Source organism: Polyodon spathula, chromosome 10, assembly GCF_017654505.1.
Source record: "Polyodon spathula isolate WHYD16114869_AA chromosome 10, ASM1765450v1, whole genome shotgun sequence".
In the NCBI taxonomy this organism is placed as follows: Eukaryota; Metazoa; Chordata; class Actinopteri; order Acipenseriformes; family Polyodontidae; genus Polyodon; species Polyodon spathula.
The window spans coordinates 40,807,221-40,829,242 of NC_054543.1; the positions used below are offsets into that span (position 1 = coordinate 40,807,221).

The 22,022-nt window shown below is 34.8% G+C and overlaps 1 protein-coding gene across 1 annotated transcript in view; it reads right to left on the reverse strand.

Annotated features, from left to right (window-relative positions):
* Positions 1–5,331: 5,331 nt before the first annotated feature.
* LOC121322318 (low-density lipoprotein receptor-related protein 1B-like) overlaps positions 5,332–22,022 on the reverse strand; it is a 155,772-nt gene continuing 139,081 nt past the window's right edge. Inside the window, exons 59-68 of the mRNA XM_041262116.1 lie at positions 20,510–20,635; positions 19,748–19,912; positions 16,674–16,835; positions 14,685–14,859; positions 12,140–12,244; positions 8,227–8,303; positions 7,502–7,592; positions 6,987–7,137; positions 6,368–6,442; positions 5,332–5,472 (exon numbers count right to left, since the gene is read on the reverse strand). Coding sequence (XP_041118050.1) covers positions 5,332–5,472; positions 6,368–6,442; positions 6,987–7,137; positions 7,502–7,592; positions 8,227–8,303; positions 12,140–12,244; positions 14,685–14,859; positions 16,674–16,835; positions 19,748–19,912; positions 20,510–20,635 — 1,268 coding nt within the window. The remainder of the gene's footprint in view (positions 5,473–6,367; positions 6,443–6,986; positions 7,138–7,501; positions 7,593–8,226; positions 8,304–12,139; positions 12,245–14,684; positions 14,860–16,673; positions 16,836–19,747; positions 19,913–20,509; positions 20,636–22,022) is intronic.

Genomic DNA, 22,022 nt, shown 5'->3' on the forward strand with positions numbered 1-22,022 from the left:
TGTTTAAAAAAGCTTACAAAACAAAAGAAAAAGAAAAAAAACATATTTTGTTGAAATGTAAGACAAGTTTAAATTACACAGTAATTACACTTGTTTATTTAATTTTTTATTTAATTTAAAGTTTATATATATATATATATATATATATATATATTATATATATTATATAAAATTTTTAACATATTGTTTGTTTGAAATCCTAAAAAGTAGCAACATTTACCTTCCAGTATTTAATATTAATGCATGATGTCATTGATGTTGACCTGGTAATGACTTCCCTGTCTTAATGCCTAACCTGCTCATTTAATTCTTGGTCAGATCTTGTAATCAGCATGACACTGTTGTTTATTATGTCCAAGGTGCCCCAGACCTAGCATACACTTTCAGTTTACACGTAGACATGTCATACTTGTGTTGTACAATTCAACCAGGAGTATAAAACTCCAATGTTGAGGAGGAGAAATTATGTTATATTCCTCTTGTCTGATTATGTTTAGGCTTCTTGACTTCACAGAATATCTGCATAAAAAAACGCAAACACACTTAAACACAGATATAATATATCGGTATGCATGTTTAATAAAATGAGGTTTTGAACGTCAAAGTTATTGTTGAACTACAATTTTCTCATTCTATTAAATGTGTTTGAAACATACTGCTTTTGATGTACTTATTCCTTTCCTGACACTTTAACCACAACACATTGTAGCTAGGTGGAATGGCTTTAGTGGGTAGAACACATACCTTGAATACACATATAAGGTGGAATTCCAGCTGTTTTAGCGCAGGTTTCCCAAGTAAATGCAACACCAAAAAAAAAAAAAAAAAAAAAAAAAAAAAAAAAACAACACAGTAGAAAACAGAAAGAAGTAAAATGTTCACCATTGTGTGTATTCTTGTATACATTCTGTGAGACTTCTTCCTTTAAAATCTTGAAGTTATTTCCAGCATGTGTGTATTCTTGTATACATTCTGTGAGACTTCTTCCTTTAAAATCTTGAAGTTATTTCCAGCATGTGTGTATTCTTGTATACATTCTGTGAGACTTATTTATTTTTAAGTCTTGACGTTATTTCCAGCATGTGTGTTTACTTGTATACATTCTGTGAGTCTTATTTTTTTAAGTCTTGACGTTATTTCCAGCACGTGCCACTGTGGTGCACTACTGCTGTAATGCTGGTAGATTAAAAGGGGTTCACTCGACTTCAGCTGTGCCAGATCTAAATATCATGACATCTAAATCACTAAATATAACCCTACAAAAATACACTACTGTTGGATGATTGATTTTTTACAAAACCTTGGTAATATACAGATTTGTATTATCCATGGTAGTTTTTAGATATGCTGCTGTTCAGATTAATTGATATACCTCTTTTTTGGTAATTGCAAGGGTATGTTGTGCTAGTTATAGAACATAGAACCATCAGTATTTGCATGCATAAAAAATGTCATTTGAGAGGATAGTGTAGCTCATTTTCTCTCAAAATGTTAATAACACCCAGGAGTGCATAAAAGCTCATTAACATATTAATGATATTTCATGGTAATAAATCTCTGATAAATAGACTAATGAGGTAGAAATGATCCAAGAAATAGAACACCTTGAGCACACAAGACATTTAGGTATGCTTAAATTTTTTTTTTAAAAATTCCTTAAATATGCTAAAAATAGTTGGCTTTACAACTTTTTGAATTAAAGGCTTATGTGTTACTAAAGCTAAGCTTAGTAAAAACCATCAAGTAAAACTTATGATAAAGCATACAGCAAATATACATAATCATGGAACACACACTGTAAAATGATGGTGCAAAGTTATCATAATTAGAGTGACAGGCATGAATACCTTAGTGTGTGCTCTTAAAGACTTTTAAAGTTATTTTCTTGAGTAGCCACTCATTCATGACAGTGCTTCATGTACCCTGTAATTTTAGTAACACTACATTTTCATGGTTTTAAAATGCAAAGAACTTGTTATTGTAATAGCCAGAATAGACTATTTTTAATGGAATTTAAGGCTGAATACTACTACTACTACTACTACTAATAATAATAATAATAAAATAATCAATTACATGAGAGTAATACAAATCATTATTATTTCTATCTCTGGTTTCTGGTGACAAATAAACCACAAGAGTGCTAGTTCGACTGATTTATCAATGTCATCAGAAAACAGAGATAGAATTACAGCCTGTACAGTTTTGGTCTATATTATTTGTTATAATACACGGTGACATAACAGACAGAAATTGTACAACTTAGCACTGTTTATTTTTGACAGTTGATAACATTGGAAAACAGACTTAAAAATATGTAAAACAAGTTCATTTCTAACAGTTAATATGAACAGTTAATGTTTTGGATGGAAGTGGGGCACGGTTACAAATGACATTGTTTATTACTAAGAATTGGAGTTGAACATTGCTTGGCTGGTGGAGTTGGATGATTTCTTCTTCAGTCCAGAGCTTCTGCTTTCTGATGGCCATCAGTCTGCGCTGCCTAACATCCTAGGGAGAGGATGTGGCTGAGGTCATTTCTTACAAAATGTATTATTATTATTATTATTATTATTATTAGTATGTTGTTGTTTATTGTGTACTTGCTTCATTCTACTCTTCCACACATTTCTCCCTGTCTTCTGTGAATAAAACTTAAAATCAGTTGTTTTTTTCGACAATGTTTTGTTGTGTTCATGTACTGGTGGTAGAGTTTGTTGAGGTTAGCAGTTTTATCATCAGTCTTATAATACACAGGTCTCGTGCCACAACCGTGTATAATAAGACTGTAAAACATTGAAGTTGATAGAAAAATTATCATTCAGCATGTATTATATTATTTGTCACTTCTTTAAATATGTGTCAACAAAATCTAATTGATTAAGTATTCCAGTATGTTTTCTTACAAACATATGAGTATTCTAACTAAAATCAAAAATACTATTAAATCTAAGTAAATATATTAAGAATGTACCTGCATAAATGTACATAGATATGCAGATCAAACAAAATAATGACACTAGGAATACATACATTGAATTCTGTAAAGGCCCCTGTGCAGGGCCGACATCCCCCAGACAACCCAAGGGCCTTGACGCTAGAGAGGGGCCCAGACACATACTGAAATAAAATTGCAAATATCCTATTTCTTTGCCAGCTATCTTACTCAAACAGCCATTATGGCTAGACACATTTAGTTGTCACTAAACTGTACACATGCAGTGCAGTGAAACTTTTCAGATTATCCATTTTTTATCTTTTCTCTTTTCCTGCTTGCATCCTGTTCCCTTAGTCCCACCTCTTCTCACTCCCTATTGGTGTCCGTCTTCCCCAGTACTTTGTAAAGCCGAAAGCTATTGGCTGATCTCGCCATACAATTATAAAAATGTGCCAATTAAAGACATTGTATAATTGGTACATTTCCAACAATCAAGACTTTCATTTGACAAGCGTTTTGTCGAGCCTCTTTATCATAACGAATATTATTATCATAACGCCTCAACGCCTATAAAGATACGATTCCATCAAAAATGAAACCTGCCTAACCTCTGGAAGCCATTTTGGTTTTATCTCTTGTAATTAACTTTGTCAATACCTAAAATAATGCAACATTTTAACAAATATATCATAAACAGTTACTACATATGGCTATACTGTTGAGTTAATTACATGGCTCAGCATTTTCAATCATCAATCCAAGCCAAAACCCTGATCAGCAAAAACGGTATACACGTTAGTACTGCCCCTTATGGTTAAAAAAAAGGCTACTGGGTGATTATATAATAATTAAAGTAATTAATCCAATGAGTATGAAAGTTACATAACAGTCAACCGCTCTTCAATAACTCATAAGTAACATATGTATAGTAATGTTCTAAACCATGTGGTTTTACTATGTGGTTAGAAGTATGTGTGTTTCCTTGATGAATACATAGTAATGGTGTGGAACACATCCAGATTATTAAAGGTATTTTCCAACATCTGCCACTTTCAGATCATGGGACATTTGGTTTAATGGCAGTCATGTGGAAGCTGCTTATGGAAATTGTCTGCACGTAATGTTCACACACTTATGGGACATAGTGATATGTTAAATAAGAACACATTTTAGGGCACTGTCTTGATTTCATTTTTACATGTAAAAGCAGTCACTGTCTGGTCCTGAAGATGTTATCTGATTTACAGTAGCTTAAAATGCAAAGATTTTTTTCCTAGACATTTTTGGCTGGCCTTTGTAATCGCGAAAGTGTGTTAACATAATTGAGAAATGAAATTCAACTGGGATACATTTTAAATGTACATCTTGTTACTAACTGAGTCTAAAACAATGCTTAGTTATAATATACAGTATCATGAGAGTTAGTGACAAAGGGCCTTAGTTATAAAACATGAACTCACCTACTATTTTCATATCTTTGTAAAGGTTGAAGAGTATATTAAAAAAAGAAAGAAAAACCAGTCTCCTTAGGAACAGTCAAGAAATGTGTATAATTAAAGCAGGTATATATAAAAAAAAAAAACAGTTTTTACATAAGTGTGAAGTTTGATCGACCAATAGTACATTTTTCTAGGCATTTAAGGATCAAAAATGATAATCATGTTTATACAGATGCACAACTCTATCTTATTTGAATTTGATAATAATAAAAATAAGACGTTTGTACACTGCTCGACATAAATGAAAAAAAAAGCATTTCTTAAAAGTTATATTTTTCTGCTGGCTTTTAACAAACATTTACACAACCACCATAACCACTACATCATAAAACTGTAGTTCTGAGTGAATTTCCATCATTCATTTTCATCTTGTAAATCACATACTGTACGGTATTGACAAAAATGTCAGGACAAAGGAAAACAAACAGTGACGTAAAAGTTCTAAAGTATTATTTTAGATTTTTAACATCTGACATGGACTTTATGCAACTAAATTAACAGATTCTGAGAACAGACAATTTGTAGCATTTAAGACAAATGTTGTTAAACAAATAATGGAACTTCAATACAAAATATTCGTCTTTCACATCCTTGTGAAATATTGACCTCCTATAAATTATATTGTGTATAAGAGTGTTTGCAAATCAGCAGCAGCAGCATTTTATAATGTATAGTGCAGTTTAATATTTCTCATAAAAATACGATACAAATGGTCTGTCAATAGTTCAATCAGCACAAAAAACTAAACAAGGAGGTAATGCTGATGCAGAAAAAGGTTATCAGAACCCACCAGGGACATAGAAAATTATTCTAAATTTTTTTTTTTTGTTTTTTTTTTTGATTTTTTTACATTTATACAGATTGTATAAAAGAAGTTAAAGATGTAAGACTCATCTATGCCTCACTTTCTCGATTAGTACCCTCAAGTTTCTTTGGGAGGAGCTCTTTGCGTTCGTCCATGCGGGCTAATGTTTTCCGACAGTTCTGTTCATCAAGGTAAAGTTTTGCATACATTGGGTTGGCGTAATTCATAGGCTGAAATGGCAAAACGATACAGTTAGCATATCATAGCATTATATAGATAGGATTAATATACAAGAAAACATGCTGTACAGTAGTGTGAAAGTGTTTGGGACCAGCCGTGAATTACAGGAAGACGGCCTCTTCACATAAAATAAATGAATAAAATAAGGTAAAAGTAGTGATGGTGATACTAAAAGCAGGAAAGGATTTAAAAGGTGAACAGACTGTAAGAACATTTTATTTTTCACCAAGTGCTGTCAGCTGATAGATAAGAAGAAAGGTGCAAACTGCTTCTGTAGAAAACAAGGGAAGGTGTGGACGACAGCAGGCACTTTATAGGACTAATGTTAGGTGTCTGCCAGGAATTACGATTAGTTGCATTTACTTTTCATAGCCACCACTCTTCTGTCCAACTGTATCAGCCTGTACTGTATCCATCCCTTCCAACACTATTCACTTTCTCTAAATGGGGGCAGATCAATCTAAATACGGCCATAGCTTAAATCATAAAAAAGAAAGGGACTTGTTTCCAACAGCCTGTGCGAGTCTCTTTAAGTATAAGTTTGTTTTTAAAAGTAAATACAATGCCAGATCTGGTCATAATTTAATATGTAAACGTTATTTAGATCCACCACTGTTTAGGTCAATTGAATAGACCATCATTGTTGTCTGTCTTGATTTATTAATTATAAACTGGAATAGCCCAACATGGATATTTTATGGACATTTTATTTAGCACAAATTTTAGTTTCTCAAAAAAAAAAATGAAAATGGTAGGACAAAGAAAATATGGCTTTGTGAATGGAATGCTTGGTTGAGCAAGGCAAAAAATGAAATATTATAACAATAAACATGCATCTTTTGGTATGGCCTAACATGTAGTGAAGAAAAGTAACAGCAACTTCACCTGTCCAAGGATAATCTCCTTAGGGATTGTGTGGACAGGCAAGCTGTGAGGTTCAGTAGGCCTCACACACCACCCCTAAAAGACACATTGGTAATGCTATTTTTTATTTATTTATTTATTTTAAAAAACATGACATTATGAAATGTGACCTTTCTCTTAAGTACGGTTATGATTGAACTTTTCTCCACTTAATATATATGTTTGAAATTCCCTACAGTACTACTTATTTCAGACTATTGGTAGATTAAACAAATGAAACACAGCTTTGTGTTTGGCTTTCTAGTCGACAATCTTTTGGTTATAACCTCTGTGGCTCACTTCAAGTTCCTTTGAGAAAACTGAGATCCTACAAAACACAGTCTCGTGAGCATGTTAAACCAAACAAATATGTTTGCTGTTTTTGGAACACAGCTTTCAGAATAAATAAATAAAGACGATATAAACAGATATGAAAATATTATTAGGCTTGAAACTATTTTATCATTCTTTCCCACCAGGAATCTCTGACAGCAGGAACTCAGCCATGCACCACTTGTGCTGTAAAAATGAGTCTATTTGAAAGATTTACGAAAGAGGTTGTGAGTTGAGAGGCATACAGAAAAAAAGGTATAGAACTTGCCTTATGTGGGTCTAGTGTAAAGTTTGGACGCAAAATGTCTCCAGCATCTTCATGATTATCATGTTCCACTTCATACATGTTATAAGCAGGGTTTCCAATCTCAACGTTAATTCCGCCGTTGGTCACTGGCTGTCTCTGAACCCTTTTCCCTCTTAAACAAACAACATAAAAATGGATAATGGCAATCATATTCTTGAGAAATCAATCAATCAATCAATTAAGTTGGCATAAAGTTGCCTGGGATATATCCACACATGCTGTGTTTTTTAATATCATAGTTAACTAACTGTGTGTTAACATCACTGTGATACAATACTCAATGAACGAGCAGAGGTCTCAAACACACAGCTTTATAGATTAATATTAATTAATCATGTGATATGCACATATGGGACTCAACAGCACCCCCTGCTATTATTGTGTTACCATGAATTCACTCTGTGTTGGCTATGATACATTAGAATAAGATAAATCATATGCCAAGCGACGGTATAAAGATTTGATTTAATTCTTACCGCTGCTGCCTTTTGCAGATGAGGACACCAACAACAACAGTAGTTATCAATATAACTAAAAGGACAAGTGGTACAATGATAGCAATGCTTCCTGAAAAAAAGGATACAACAATTAGGCATCATTTAACTTTTTCTTTTGTGATATTCCTGGATGACACTAACATATATCTCATAATACCAAACCATTAGTTGGAGTACTCATTTGGTTCTGTTCATACCTGCGTACTGGACAAGCATGCAATTTGTATTTATTTTACTTTAAAGCAAAACCTTTAAGAGTTAAACGTGCAGGTATGTTTTATGTTGACACTTTCAGGACATTCTTAGTCCCCATTGTTGTGTCCAACATGTTGAGGTACAGCATAACAGAGCAATCAAGAAGGTAATAGTTTAAAATATAGAGAAGCAGATTTCGCCATGTAAGGTTAATTTAAAGTGTCTATGTTTGTTACTAGTTTTGTAACATTTGTAGTCATTTCTTTTCACAAAGACCTTGATAATTCCTGCCTGCTGTACTAAAACACATATTGCATTCAGTGAGAAGTGCATAAAACAGCCAAAACAAAATGTGCATCTGCTCCTTTACAGTTGCATTGGTAGATATGTTACCTGTCTCCCCTACTTAAAGTTCTCAATTTGTGTGAAAGACAATGGTGTCTGACATTTTATTTGAAGCCCTATAATATGTAGTGAAAGACTGGTTATGCTGATTTTGAAGTACTTACTCCCACTGGCATTGTCAGAGCGGCTGCTCTTGGGAGCTGGCCTCTCGCACTGTGTGCCTGACCAGTTGGCTGAACACCTAAAAAGGAGCCAATTAAAAAGGTACAATTAATGGGCACCAGCTGTTTTACAGTCTAACACACTAAAGAGAGCAGGGACTCCTGCTGAAAATCGAAGCATGCATTAAATAAAGGAAAAAAAAAAAGTTGTGAGTTTAGAAAAGGCCATGCATTAAGTGAAGTAAGTGCAGTGGTTCAGTTGAAAATGAAAATTTGACACCAAGATACTGCATGTGGCAGTGTGTTAACCAATGCCATTCACATGGTATTGTTAACATCTGTCCAGCATTTATTTGAATATATTCAGTGTTAGACTCCAAGTATAACTTAGCTCATTTAGGGAGAATTGTTTCTACTGTAGATGTCCCAGATGAGCAGCTTACTAAATCTGCCAATAACAACCAAAAGTACCGGAATATGTATGTGATTTTTTTTCCAAAACCATATCAGCACTGGGGAGAGTGTGATTGGCATATTTAACTTAGTAGACTTAACTGGATTGATAACACATGTATATTGGGAGGGATAAACTAACTTCAGTATGTATTTTGGCACACTTGAATATCAGATATGACAGTGATTTACAGTATCACTAAACCAGTTTCATCTACTGCAAATTGAATTAGTTGATATTGTAGAATAGTCTCCTTATTCATTATAATTTCCAATCAAGTAATGTGACCATTGTGGTGGCATCGGAAGGTCAGATGTAACATATATCAATATGGACTAGGAATTAACTAGTGGCTGGAGTTTGAAGAAATGTCTTCATCTCTGGTAAGTCAGTTTTCAAATGCCACCTTTCTAAACTAAATTCAATAGTATTTACAACCTGAAACACACACATATATATATATATATATACACACACACACACACACACACACACACACACACACACACACACACACACACACATATATATATATATATATATATACACACACACACACACACACACACACACACACACACACACACACACACATATATATATATATATATATATATACACACACACACACACACACACACACACACACACACACACATATATATATATATATATACACACACACACACACACACACACATATATATATATATATATATATATATATATATATATATATATATATATATATATAAAGCAAAAACTATATGGTTTTAGTTCAGTATGAATGACTCTAGAGGTGTTTTTATATTTATTTAAGTTGTCTATTGCATTTAGAGTTACCACATTCTAGTACACATCTGAGTGGTCCTTTTTTATTTAAATTTATCTTTAGTTTTTTATCCAGCTATACAGTACATTTTGGTTCACATTCCAATATAAATATAATTTTACAAATAGTATGTGTACCTGTAAAACTTGATACTATTTGAGTCTAACAACTAGTTTTACAGACTAAAATAAATAGAAACGTGGACCTGCCTAAAAGTAATATATATATATACTATATTATATATATATATATATATATATATATATATATATATATATATATATATATATATATATAGAAGGCAAAGGTGGTCACACCAAATATTGATTTGATGTAGATTTTTCTTCTATTCACTCACTTTGCATTTTGTTAATTGATAAATCTAAACTATTAACATGTCTATTTTTGAAAGCATTCTTACTTTACAGCATTTTTTCACACAAAACTCAGAACTTTTCAGGGATTTCTACTGTGTAAGTGTGGTATCAGCTTGAGTGGTTTGCTGAATACCACTTGACTGTTTATTGTACGCTCGGTTTACTGCATGTAAGTATGACGGAAATTGGCATCTACAGATGAGGATTTGAAATGTACAAAACAACATTTATTCATGCCCTTGAAGATCCTGTAGGTCCAAGTTATCAGAAAAATTTTATTTTAAGTGTTTTACTGTCATACATATCCATGCAAGCATAAACATTAATTTCCATTAAACAGAAAAAAGTATATAGCCACTTATTTTTAGGCACATCATCTTTCTAACAAAAAATACTTGAAGATAAAGCAAAAATATGTTTAACACTTCTTTGTGTGCTAAGACCTCCTTATTACCAACTATAAGGATTGTAAAAAGGATTGTAGTGCAGTATCATCATGACCAAAATAACCTGGTGATGACTGGAAAGGGTTGATTTAATACGTACACATTTTGCACAGACACACAGACTAGAAAGGTATGAATCTACAGTCAATGTAGATTGCAAACCCACTATTCTTGTTCCATCTGTGCAATGAGATGCAAATGTATTTCAGCTATATATGTCTGGAGTAAATGAGGCGACCACAGTATAACAGTTAAAGTGAAACAATGCGGACAATGTTTTTTGATGAAAACGGTGAGTTGTGCTTAGTTTAAGGCTGTAACCTACTTGCATCTGGGTTCGTTAAATGCAGTTAATGTGCATATCCCCTCATTCTGACAGTAGTAATCACAAGGGTTCACTTTCTCATCACAGCGCTGATTTTTGAACTCAGCTGTACAGCTGCAGAATTGCAGTAAAATGTAACTAGTCAGAATTCAACTTTTTCTCACACACACACAATATCAAAACACTTCTCCCAACTTCACTTGGGACAAATGTAGTAACTGCTGAATGTACAATGTAAACAAGACTACTATACAGATAATGAGCCATTTTTCCCACAATCTTTCAACAGTCAAAAGAGGTTGCAAAATACATAAATACATAAACTAAAAAAATAAATAAAAAAAACACAAAAAAGTATAATATAGCAGTTAGCCTCTGAATCTCAGAGGAGTTCAGTTAGCTTAGAAGTTGCATTAAAGCAAGCCTTAAATGAGTACTCTTTCTTGAGGGCAGGAAAACTAACTGACTGGAGAAAATCAGACAGTCAACTGTTTAGTTCCGTGTGGATTGGGTAAAACAGAAATCCACAAATTGTATTTGTGAACCTGCAACAATAATATTAATTACAAGGATTGCTAAATATCTACCTACAGTATATAAATAAGTCATAATACAGTAACAACAACAAGATACAACAATATATTGTTACTGCTTTATTCTCAATTAATTCATCGTTAAAATTGAATTGTATCATATGCACTTATTCCTTGTTAATTGTCAACATTGTTAAGTGTTGTATCCCTACCTAAGGGCTTAACTTGTGAACAGCTTCCTGGGTTGACATGTGTTTACGCCTTTATATTACAGGTTGTAATTACAAAGAGTTCCCCCAAAGCCTGTAAACCTATTCAATGGCCAATAAATACAGCATACCGTTTACTTGCACACATTGGCTGTATGCTGTTTGGTAAACAATTTTCTAGTTTTTATTTGTCAGTAACTGTAGTTTGCTGGTTGCGATGTTTTATTTTGCACCATCATGTTTAACTGCCTTCTGCAGACATAAAACATATTGCCTGGGGGAAGTAATGTGTTTTTGGTGTTGCTTTTTGCTATACTCTGCTTTGTATTTTTTTGTTCTTTTAAACAGCATTAGCAGTTTATATTACTTGAAAATTACATTTAAGAGTCAGCACTGACAGTAGTCATATTGTAGATAGAATTTAGGACTAAGTATGTACTCTGTTACTTCTGACCTGAAAATAAGCTACAATACGAAGAATACTGTACGACCTTGACATGTATACAACATCTTGCTACTGTGACCTAAATCAATGGCATTGTGAAAAGGAACGTCAAAAAGTAAATTCCACACTTCTCCACTCCCTCTCATCTAAACCTAATGCCTGTTACTGCTTCTTGCTTTAGTTAATTAGACATTGTAAATACAAAATATTTTCCAATTTGACACATATGTAGTTGTTCATAACATAAGAAAATGTTTAGAAATGTGTAAATACTATCTACTAAATTATTACTTACTGGCAAAATGGCATGTTATTCTCTGAATCTAGTTGACAGGTGCCACTGTTATAACAGTACCCGTCACATAACTGGCAGCTAGATGCAACTCTCCCATTAGAACAGCTGTTAGAGAAAATCAAATCAAAAGTGTTCATTAATGTTACAGATGGCTGTGCATGGCATACATCTACAACTCTGAAACAACAAGGTATAACTACCAGTTCCCTTTCAATCTCAAAATGTCAAACAATACAAGTTGGGAAATGACCCTCGTGTCACATGACCTGAGCACATATTGAAAAAGCTGCCTGATAGGCCTGCCGTGATACCTGCTGATATCTGAAACAAACCTCCGCCATTTGATTCATCACTCCAACCTGAGCAGACGTGTCTACGCTTGTTCTGTTTTCGTAAGAATCTTTCTCTTCTAGACTGTTTTGGCAAGTTATTACCTCGCGTATTCCTTTTCGGAAGTTGGCTTGCCCCTTCCTTTGGATGCGACGGTAGTTCTTTTTCTGTATTGATTGTATTTTTTAATGACATCACATGGCTGTGTGTTTTTAATGCGGATTGCTGAGGAGCAGTGGCTGCTCTTTACAGTTTTGTTTAATGTTTCTGTTCCTGGCCCGCATTCACGCATTGTGCCAGACCAAAAAAATCAACTTTACTGTTCCTGTTGTCTTTGATAGATAGTGTGTTCCAGTGTGCCTGTGTCTCGTAGCTCCAGCTCATTAGCCCCGTGCATAGCACCTTGGGCTTTATTCGGTGGTATAGAGCACTCACCCGTGCACTCACCTGGTGTCCCTGTGTCCGGTGACCATGCTGAAGGTCGTTCCACCTGGCTCTCTAAGGCCTTTGTTGATGCTCTTGAGGAGTCCTCTCATAAGCCTTCTGCGGGCTGTAGTGCCTGATCTGTGTCTCGGTCCCCCGAGCCCAAGACCAAGAAGCCTAAAAGACGTAGGCACTCACCAAATGAAGACGTGTTAGCCCTACGTGCTCAAATGTCTCAGCTGGAAAGCACTGTTGCAATCACTGCTAGAGAACCTTGTTAATCTGGCAGCTCCCCCTGAACCCACTCCAGCCTTTGGAGTACAATCTACTCCCCCTTCCCTTCAACAGTCTGAGTTGACTGAGGAGGAGCAGGAGGATGTAGTGTTCCTGGTCACCTCCATGGAGGAAAGCAAATTTGAAGGGGGAACAGAGGAACCCTCCATCATGGAGGACTCCCTATCAGAAGGTTATTTGTCTCGTAGAGGTCCGCCGGTGGCAGAGCTAGCAGCCCTCGAGGGCAGAGCTGCTGCCCGAGTCCAGATTCCATGGACTGAGGAGATCCAGATTTGCCGATCGGTTTGCTAGACCTCTTCATCAGCTGGACAACGCTGTAAGCCCCTCCTGGTCCTCCTGGATTTTTTTGGAGGAGGTGCAGTCCTCGTGGGGCAGTCTAGCATCTGTGCCCACTTGCTCCAATCTGGTGGAAGCTTTATATACGCTCTCCAGGGCACGGAGAAGCTGGGCCTCCATCATTTCCTGTCAGTTGTTTTCTCGGTGGTCGCCTTGGTGCAGACACCGTCAATATCAACGCTGTCCAATGACTTCTCCTGCCCAAATAAACAGTGCAGGGTCACGGAGACACATTTAAAGAAGGTATACAGGGTCGGGGAACTGGCAGCAAGACTAGCAAACGCTACTAGTCTGCTAACCGTGTACCAGGCGCATCTGCTGCTGGACCCGTCTGCTCTCTTCACCTCATATTATTGACGAGCTGAGACTAGTGATCGAGCAGTTGCTGCATAGCTAGGCACAGTGGACAAGCTATAGGATGCAACTTGGGGGCCCTTGTAGTTGCACTGCGCCAGTTTTGGACGTATGTGGACCACACCACATACGTTTAAAAGGTTTTATCTAGTGAATGTTGCTGGTTCAGCAGCACCTTCGTGGGGGTCCAGAGTCCATGAGGCAGCTTGCCCTATTGTGCAGAAGCCTGCCAGTTAGGCTAGTGCCAGGGCAAGGCTTGTGGCTGCTTTGGCTCACTGCGACACCTTGGGTATACATTTCCCAACTCGTAATGGTTGACATTTCTTTTTCAGGGAACCAGGGTTACAACTCGTAACCCAACATTTTTATGGCATGTCCCAAAGTTATTAGTTAATATACTTCTAGAAAAAAAGGGGGCTAACATATTGTGTATAATTATAATAATTCTATTCCTGTTTTTGCATGATCAACATAGCTTTTCAAATGTTTTTGTTATCTTTTATTATTTTTTTACCTTATTTGATTTCACCTAACATTCATTTAAAATATATTATCAGCACAAGAAAAAAAAAAAAAAAAAAAAAAAAATATATATAAATATATATATATATATATATATATATATATATATATATATATATATATATATATATATATAAGATTTAATTCATAAAAGCAAGTCAATTTACTAAAAATTAAATTGCAAGTCAATTTACTAAAAATTAAATTGCCAATTTTCAAAATACCTCTCACAATTGTTACATTATGACTTTTTTCAAATGGGTCCTTGGTATTCTACAGTACTTACTTGCAAGCCACATCACCAGTGTTGTGGTCAATAATGCACAGTCCTCCTAGGCATCTCACGCACTTGTCCAGCTCACATAACGACCCTTCATAGCGTGGAGGACACACACACTCAACAAGCCCATCATTAGAAATTGTGCAGCCCTCTGAGTTCATGCAGTAGTGATGACAGACATCTGTCAGGGGGAAAATAAACTGCTGTAGAGGGGCATATCTCTTTAATCCACTGAAGGAGCCATTTGCATTTGTACAGTCCTATACACTCAGTAGTGACCACTTTTTGGAACTTTTTGTATTACAGCACATTAAATATGATTTTTATGTTAGTCTTGTAATAGATGGAATTGATCAAATCTATCAAATAGTTGCTACAGAAAATGACTTAGCACATAAAAAGATGCATTCTAATAAAATAAGACAACCACGTATTGTGTTTGGTATAGCTCCAGGCACAGAAATTGGTTGATCATGTTGATGAAAATGCTGTACTGTGAACACAGAACAATTACTTAGGCGAATAAGTTAGAAAAGATTGAACACATCAGGGAAGACAAAGCAGAGCCCCGTTGTGTAAGGCAAATATCTGTAAATGCACATTTGTACAGTGGGAACTACGCTGTGCTGGGAAGAGCTAGAAACAGAGTTCATATCCAAAATGTTTCAATACTATGTAGATTTATTTAAAAATAATAATAATTAATGAAAAAAAAAAAAAATCTTGTATTTTAGGAAACCCAAAATTATGTTAACATTCTGAACATTTCAATAGCTATAAGTAGACTTGCTACTATTTTATTTTTATTTTTTTTTAAAGCATTTACCAGGTTTTTTTTTTTTGGGGGGGGGGGGGGGTTTGGTTCCGATCTTTATTTTTCAACTCAAGAAGAGCATGGGTGAAATTGACCTTTATGCTTAAAAAAAAAAAAAAAACATCTTTTTATGCCATTGAGTAATGTATTATTTAGAGAAGCCATTTTATCGTATTCAACATGCAACAAAACCATGGTTACCAACATTGTAATTAACGTAATGTTTGTTCACAGCGAAGCTATACCTTGTAAAGCTAAAATTAAACAAATACACAAATTAAATAATGGTCTCAAATAATCCTTAAATAACGCAGCATATAAAGTGTATTACACAGACTTTTATAGCACCCATTTTCAAGTAAAAATAATATGCACAGAACAAAACATTAGATAGCTGAACAGAACTAGCTTGCACTTATTATTCTGAGCTCCGCCCCTCTCCTGCTTCAGCACAGTTGGACTCACTGGAGGCAAGGGCCAGCTTTGTCCTGCTGCTGAGACTTCAGCCGTCGATCAGGGTAGTGTGCACAATACTCATTAAGTGTTTTCCTCTTGCACCCCATTTTCAAATAAAACTAGTAACTTGTCACTAATATATATATATATATATATATATATATATATATATATATATATATATATATATATACACACACACACACACACACACACACACACACACACACACTTAATAGCAAATACTTACCTACACCTTAACCCACTAATTTCAAAGTAGGCACTTTGAATGACAAGTGCTATAGCTGGCAAATGAAAGGGCACAGTTGGTCTTGATGATTGATAGTTATTTAAATGAATAAGAACATTCTAGCGCTGCTTCAGCCAAAGAGATGTGTCAGAACAGGATGAAATGACTGACAGTGAAACTACACTAGCCTACTAAGGGAACACTGAGTTGACTGACAGCGACCCCCAGCAATTCAGAGTGGAACGGAGACGGGACAGCAAGTATAAAAACTACACAGACTAGTGATGATTTCTTAAATTATAATTTTTGGTAAGAAAAAAAAAAAAGAGGTTTTACCAATGTTTATCCTATATAAATATATTTCAGTCGAACTCATAGTTTTTGGGAAATTGACGTTTAACAAGCTTTACCGGTTAATATCGAAAAGTAGCAAGCCTAGTTTTAAGAGAAGGGTATTATGTAATGCAGCACTTACGATACTGGCATCGGTCCCCAGTATAGTCTGTTGGGCAGCGACACAGAGCCTGATTCCCTTGACTTACAACACACGTGCCACCATTCAGACAGAAATTATCACACATTCTTCTTTCACAGTTTGGACCTGTGAATCCAAGTGTACATCGACAGGTTGGTTTCCCTATAAAGAAAAAAAAAAAGTCAAATACATTTGATGGTAGCTATTATTAGATTTGTTTTCCTTCAAGTACAATGTCAACTGAAAAAGAAATATACGTGAACTGCAAAATATAATATCCCCTGTTATTCGTAAATACTGTAAACTAAAGCTGCAATGAAATGCATATAATGATAATGAAGTCTTACACTGTATAATGCCCAGTATACTGAACATATTATACACCATCACTTTAGAACCATGCACTGACCAAAACAATAATTTAGGCTAGGTGGGAAACTATCTGAAGTCTGGTAGAATCTGCTTGCAAAAGAAGTGAGACCCAACAAGCACTACCCTTTCATTTCAAGCCATAGCCCTGGCCTTAGGAAATGTGGTCAATGAGCCAAGCTTACTATTTTATTAAAACTCACTCAGCCAGGAAGCTAGGCAGATAATAGGCACGATTTGCCCAGCAGCAGGGACAATAACAGATAACTGTATCTAATTTCCTTGGCTGCAAGGCAGATGTATATAGCTACCATTACCGAAAGAACAGAAGCAATTTACTTTTACAAATATTTTTCCTTGTAAAAGTGAGAAGTCATGTTGATTATAGAAAGACAGGATAATTTGTGGATAGCAATGAGCTTTAATATTTAATAAAGAGAACACTACACACTTGAATATTCTCAAAAAAAACCCATCATGGTAATTTAGAATGTACTTTGCAGCAAATTAGGTCTGAAAACAAGCCAAGTATTAGTATGATACATCATACAATAAATACTGTATTCATGTGGTTATTTCTGTCAATGCAAACACTGTGACAATAATCCCTGAGAATACAACAGGCCCAGACTTTAAACAAATAAACACCTAGATTTAAATCACACTTTTGACAGCATAGCTATTATAATTTTATGTTTTACATAAATACATACATGTTTTGCAAATTGTTCAGAATTAGGTTCTTAATAACAGCCAGTAGGAGAATGATAAATGCACAATCTTCCATGGTTGTACCAAACTGTCCCAGTGCTTTTTACTGCATTGAAAAAATGTTAAATGTTTATGTTTTAATGATATTACAGTGCACTCTAGTTATTTTGCAATTCAATAATTCAGAAATTCCTCATCCCTACAGTCATGTGACTATGGTGATCCAAGTGAGTATTCAACTCTTCTCAACTCTAGCTGGTCGCATTGCAGAACCGAGTGAATACCGAGAGACTTGTGTCACCTGGTATATGGGAAGACATTAATCACAAGTAATAGTTGGGTTTACAGTATGTGATTCCTCACCCACTATGTGTTTAATATAAAATGTGATTTCTACAAACCTTCCTAGAGAAAAGATTTATCAGACATGTACTGTATCTTAAAAAGCCGTCACTTACCTATACATCTGTAGGAAAGATAAGAATTTTCTTCAAGACAAGATAATAAAGTCTTTTTTTTTCAATAGCAAGTAGTACCAGGAGACTTTATAATACAGTAAATACATTTTTTTTTATTAAAAACCAACATGTATTTTTCATTAACTGATCCGATTTTATAATGTGTTTTCTTCCTTGTTCAAGCAGTCATTAAAACTGCATATACACACTGCATATATTTCTGTAGAACTGTCAACAGGGTTTTGTTAAACAAATTAATATGTATGTGCAGATAATTAGGTCTGTCTGTTTAATATGCCGAACATGTAATGTAATTTTGAAAAAATAATAATGTTTACAAATCCGGTTTCCCAGATCCCGATCGGCTTTGATCACGGACTACCTAAAGTTATCTTAGGGCCTATGAAATCAGACGTTAGTATTATTATTCTGTTTTATTATTACAATTCATATTGTATTTAACTTCTTGTTGTAGTTTCAGCCTCATAAAGAGTATGTATTTAACAAAATGTAATTCAAGAATGTTTGACATAACTTTTCAGGATTAAATCAAAATAGTGCAGGTAAGAAAAAGCAATTCAACAGAGTAAACCTGTCCTTGAGTAATAGCAGCATCCTCTCCCAGCATATACATTATTTTAAAATATGCACCCCACTGGAATTCAATATGTACTTTACAACTGAGTTTGTTTTCAAATTTAAACACTGTTTTCTGAATCTAGATTTTGCAATTAATGACAGGAGCATTGACTTGGCTTCAAGGGCAACTATCTGGAATAATTATTTGCTGTTGAGAGGTTATTACTATGGTGTAAGTTCACCCAACTAACCAAAGGCTTTTGGAGAAAATAAAAATGTAATTTAATATGTTTAAGAATCAAACAAGATCAGTGGTCAGAAAAATGTAATTATTCACAGGAAAGTGGATACATCTAAATATAATCATCCGATTTATGGGCTACTGCACTGCTGAAACAATACGTTCTATCACTATTGAGGGACTTGGTGATATTATGCATAACTGCCTTTTCTTGTGAGAATGATATGCTTCGGGCAGGATCTGTTATTTGACAAGTTAAAGTGACAGAAGCCATATTTCAAACAGTCTCATGCTGCAAGGCAATAGATAATGTAATACACAATTAATATATATATATATATATATATATATATATATATATATATATATATATATATATATATATATATATATATATATATATATATATCTTTCGTTATACTAAGACACAGGCGTACACATTGAGCAAGTATGGATTGCAGAAAGGTCATTTCTCTGTCATACGAGTCACAGTATGTGCTCATGGGTTCAGTTTTCTCCAGAAGTGATTACAAGCCATTTTAAATGATCAACAGCGCAAAGCTACCAGTTTGTAACAGACTTACATCTGAAGTGAGTTTCCATGTCGTCTCACATCAGTTACTTTAAAATTAACATGAGCCTCAATGTCCTAGCCATGCTTTTTTATCTTTATGTTTCTCTATCCATCTGTGATGTACTAATTGTAAAGCATTTACCTGAAGGGGAGCCTGTGCATTTTACACCATTTTGACAGTAGTCTTTGCAGTGGTTAATTTCACAATTCTCTCCAGAGAAATTAGGCCAACAGTAACATCTCATTTCACCTTTCTCATTGATAATACACCTCCCGCCATTCTCACAAGCTGGTCTGCAAAGATCACCTATAGGACAAAATAACAAGAATGTAACTGGCATTCACACCTCGCTGCAAAAAGCTGTATAGACAAAAATAAAGTCTAACTACATGAACTGTATGGTAAATAATAATCTAAGGAGAAACAACTAGAGATTGAATGAGAACACTGGTAACAGGATATTACATAGGTAAGACAATATATAGCTTCATTGCCTGTTCATGTTTAATTGGTCCAAAGCGTCTGGTTTTACATAGTGTACCCCAATTTGCACTACCTTACCTAAGGTATGGTAACACTGTTTGCCTTTAGTGTGTTGACATTGTGATAGCACACACTCTCTACAAGTTTGTATTCAACTAAGAGAACGTTTTACTCATCCAGCACTGCTGTCATTATTATGCAGTTAGCAAAAGAGCACACAAATATATGCAGTATACTTCAATCAGCTAGCAATGGCACATGAATGCTGAGTAAACCTGCATTTGCTGTACACGTACAGCCCATTTCACGGATTGTGCCATTTTCTGTTTCTGGTGCATTCTGTAAGGACTTGTGTAGTCACACAATATTCTTGTACTCCATTGGGATATCCTAAAATAAGGAAATGCTTGAAATACCTACCTGAAATACTTGTATCGCCACATGTTCCATTAATCAAGAATTTTCCTTCTGGGCATGAGCAGCTTGCGCCATTTGGGTTCAGTAAACACAGAAACTCGCAGTTCTTTTTTAGACAAGGGTTACTTACTGTAAGAACAGAAATCGGGAACATTTTATTAATTAAAAATAAAGGATGATATTGTTTTGCAATTCAATATATATATTTTAAAAGTTTTCATGCCAGGAAAGGCTTTTCAAAGGTCTATTTTTGTATTTTGTAGCAAATCAGAAGTGAAAAGCAGTTTAAAATTCAATTTTCTGTAAAGGTCTACTGAACTCCAACTTAGCCACGACACATTAAACTGCAGTTTTAGGATGGCAGAGGATGGCCAAACAAGGTGGTAGCTGTAAATCCCTGTTTAAAAAAAAAACACACACACACTTAGCAAAAGCCCAGTAATACAGTGAAAATGTGTGACATTATACAGAATGATAAAGTTGACAATTTAACAACAAAAATAAAAGTTATTTTTTATTAAAAAAAAAAAAAAAAAAAAAAGCCTGTAGCACATTATATATTTGTTCTGGAGAAAAGTCTGGTATTTTTCCAACTAATAAAGCAACAGGGAATACAATAACTGTTCACTAACTAGACGAGCACTCAGGCTAATACAAATATTTCAGGTACTGTTGTTCATGGAATACATCAATTTGGCAGAAAGAACTGTCAGCACCTCTGGCCATTAGTAACAGCCAGAAAAAAAGTAACGCTGAGTTCAAGGCCTACATAATGAGACTGATTTCATTAAATATGTCTACTGAGACTTGGTTTGTTTGATAATGTGAACTTGTTCATGGGCTTCAGCTACTTGCAGCGAAATGAATTCAACATGGGAGGAGTTTGTGAAGGTCAAGACGACAGAAGCTGTCTTGTGGGCAACTGAGTTATTCCACTATTTTCTCGTGCTTGTGCTTTTCAATATACTGCACTGATAATTGTACTTTGCAATTTGAGTAGGTGGATTTGTACTGGGAGGCTGTCGGCTTGATCGTTGAATGGGGCATGAAAATACTACTTAAATTCCTACTTAAAAAAAAGAAGAGATTGCCATGGTAACAATTTTATCACTGTTCAGTGCCTATACTGAAAAATAAATAAATAAAAAAAGCTTTCAGACTAATTTAAATGCAATCATTTCACACTAAAATATATTACGCCTCTATATTTAGAAACTCTTTTTAATGTTTTTTGGCATGCTTTTGCAAAGCCACTGGTTTGAAATCTTTCCATCAGATTCACCCTTTCTTGCCCTTTTTGTGCTTGTAGTGTTTTAACTGGTCTTGCCTGTAAGACTCCCCCTTTGAGGCCTGGCTCCAATGCAATAGAAGATGGGTGTGAACCAGAAATCTCATAGTTCTTAACATTGAACTATTCATTAATACAAAGACAAACAGAAAATAAGATAAAGTACTGAATTATCCTAACCCTTTCTTGCCCATTGTCTGTGATTTCAGTGTTTTAACTGGCTTGCCT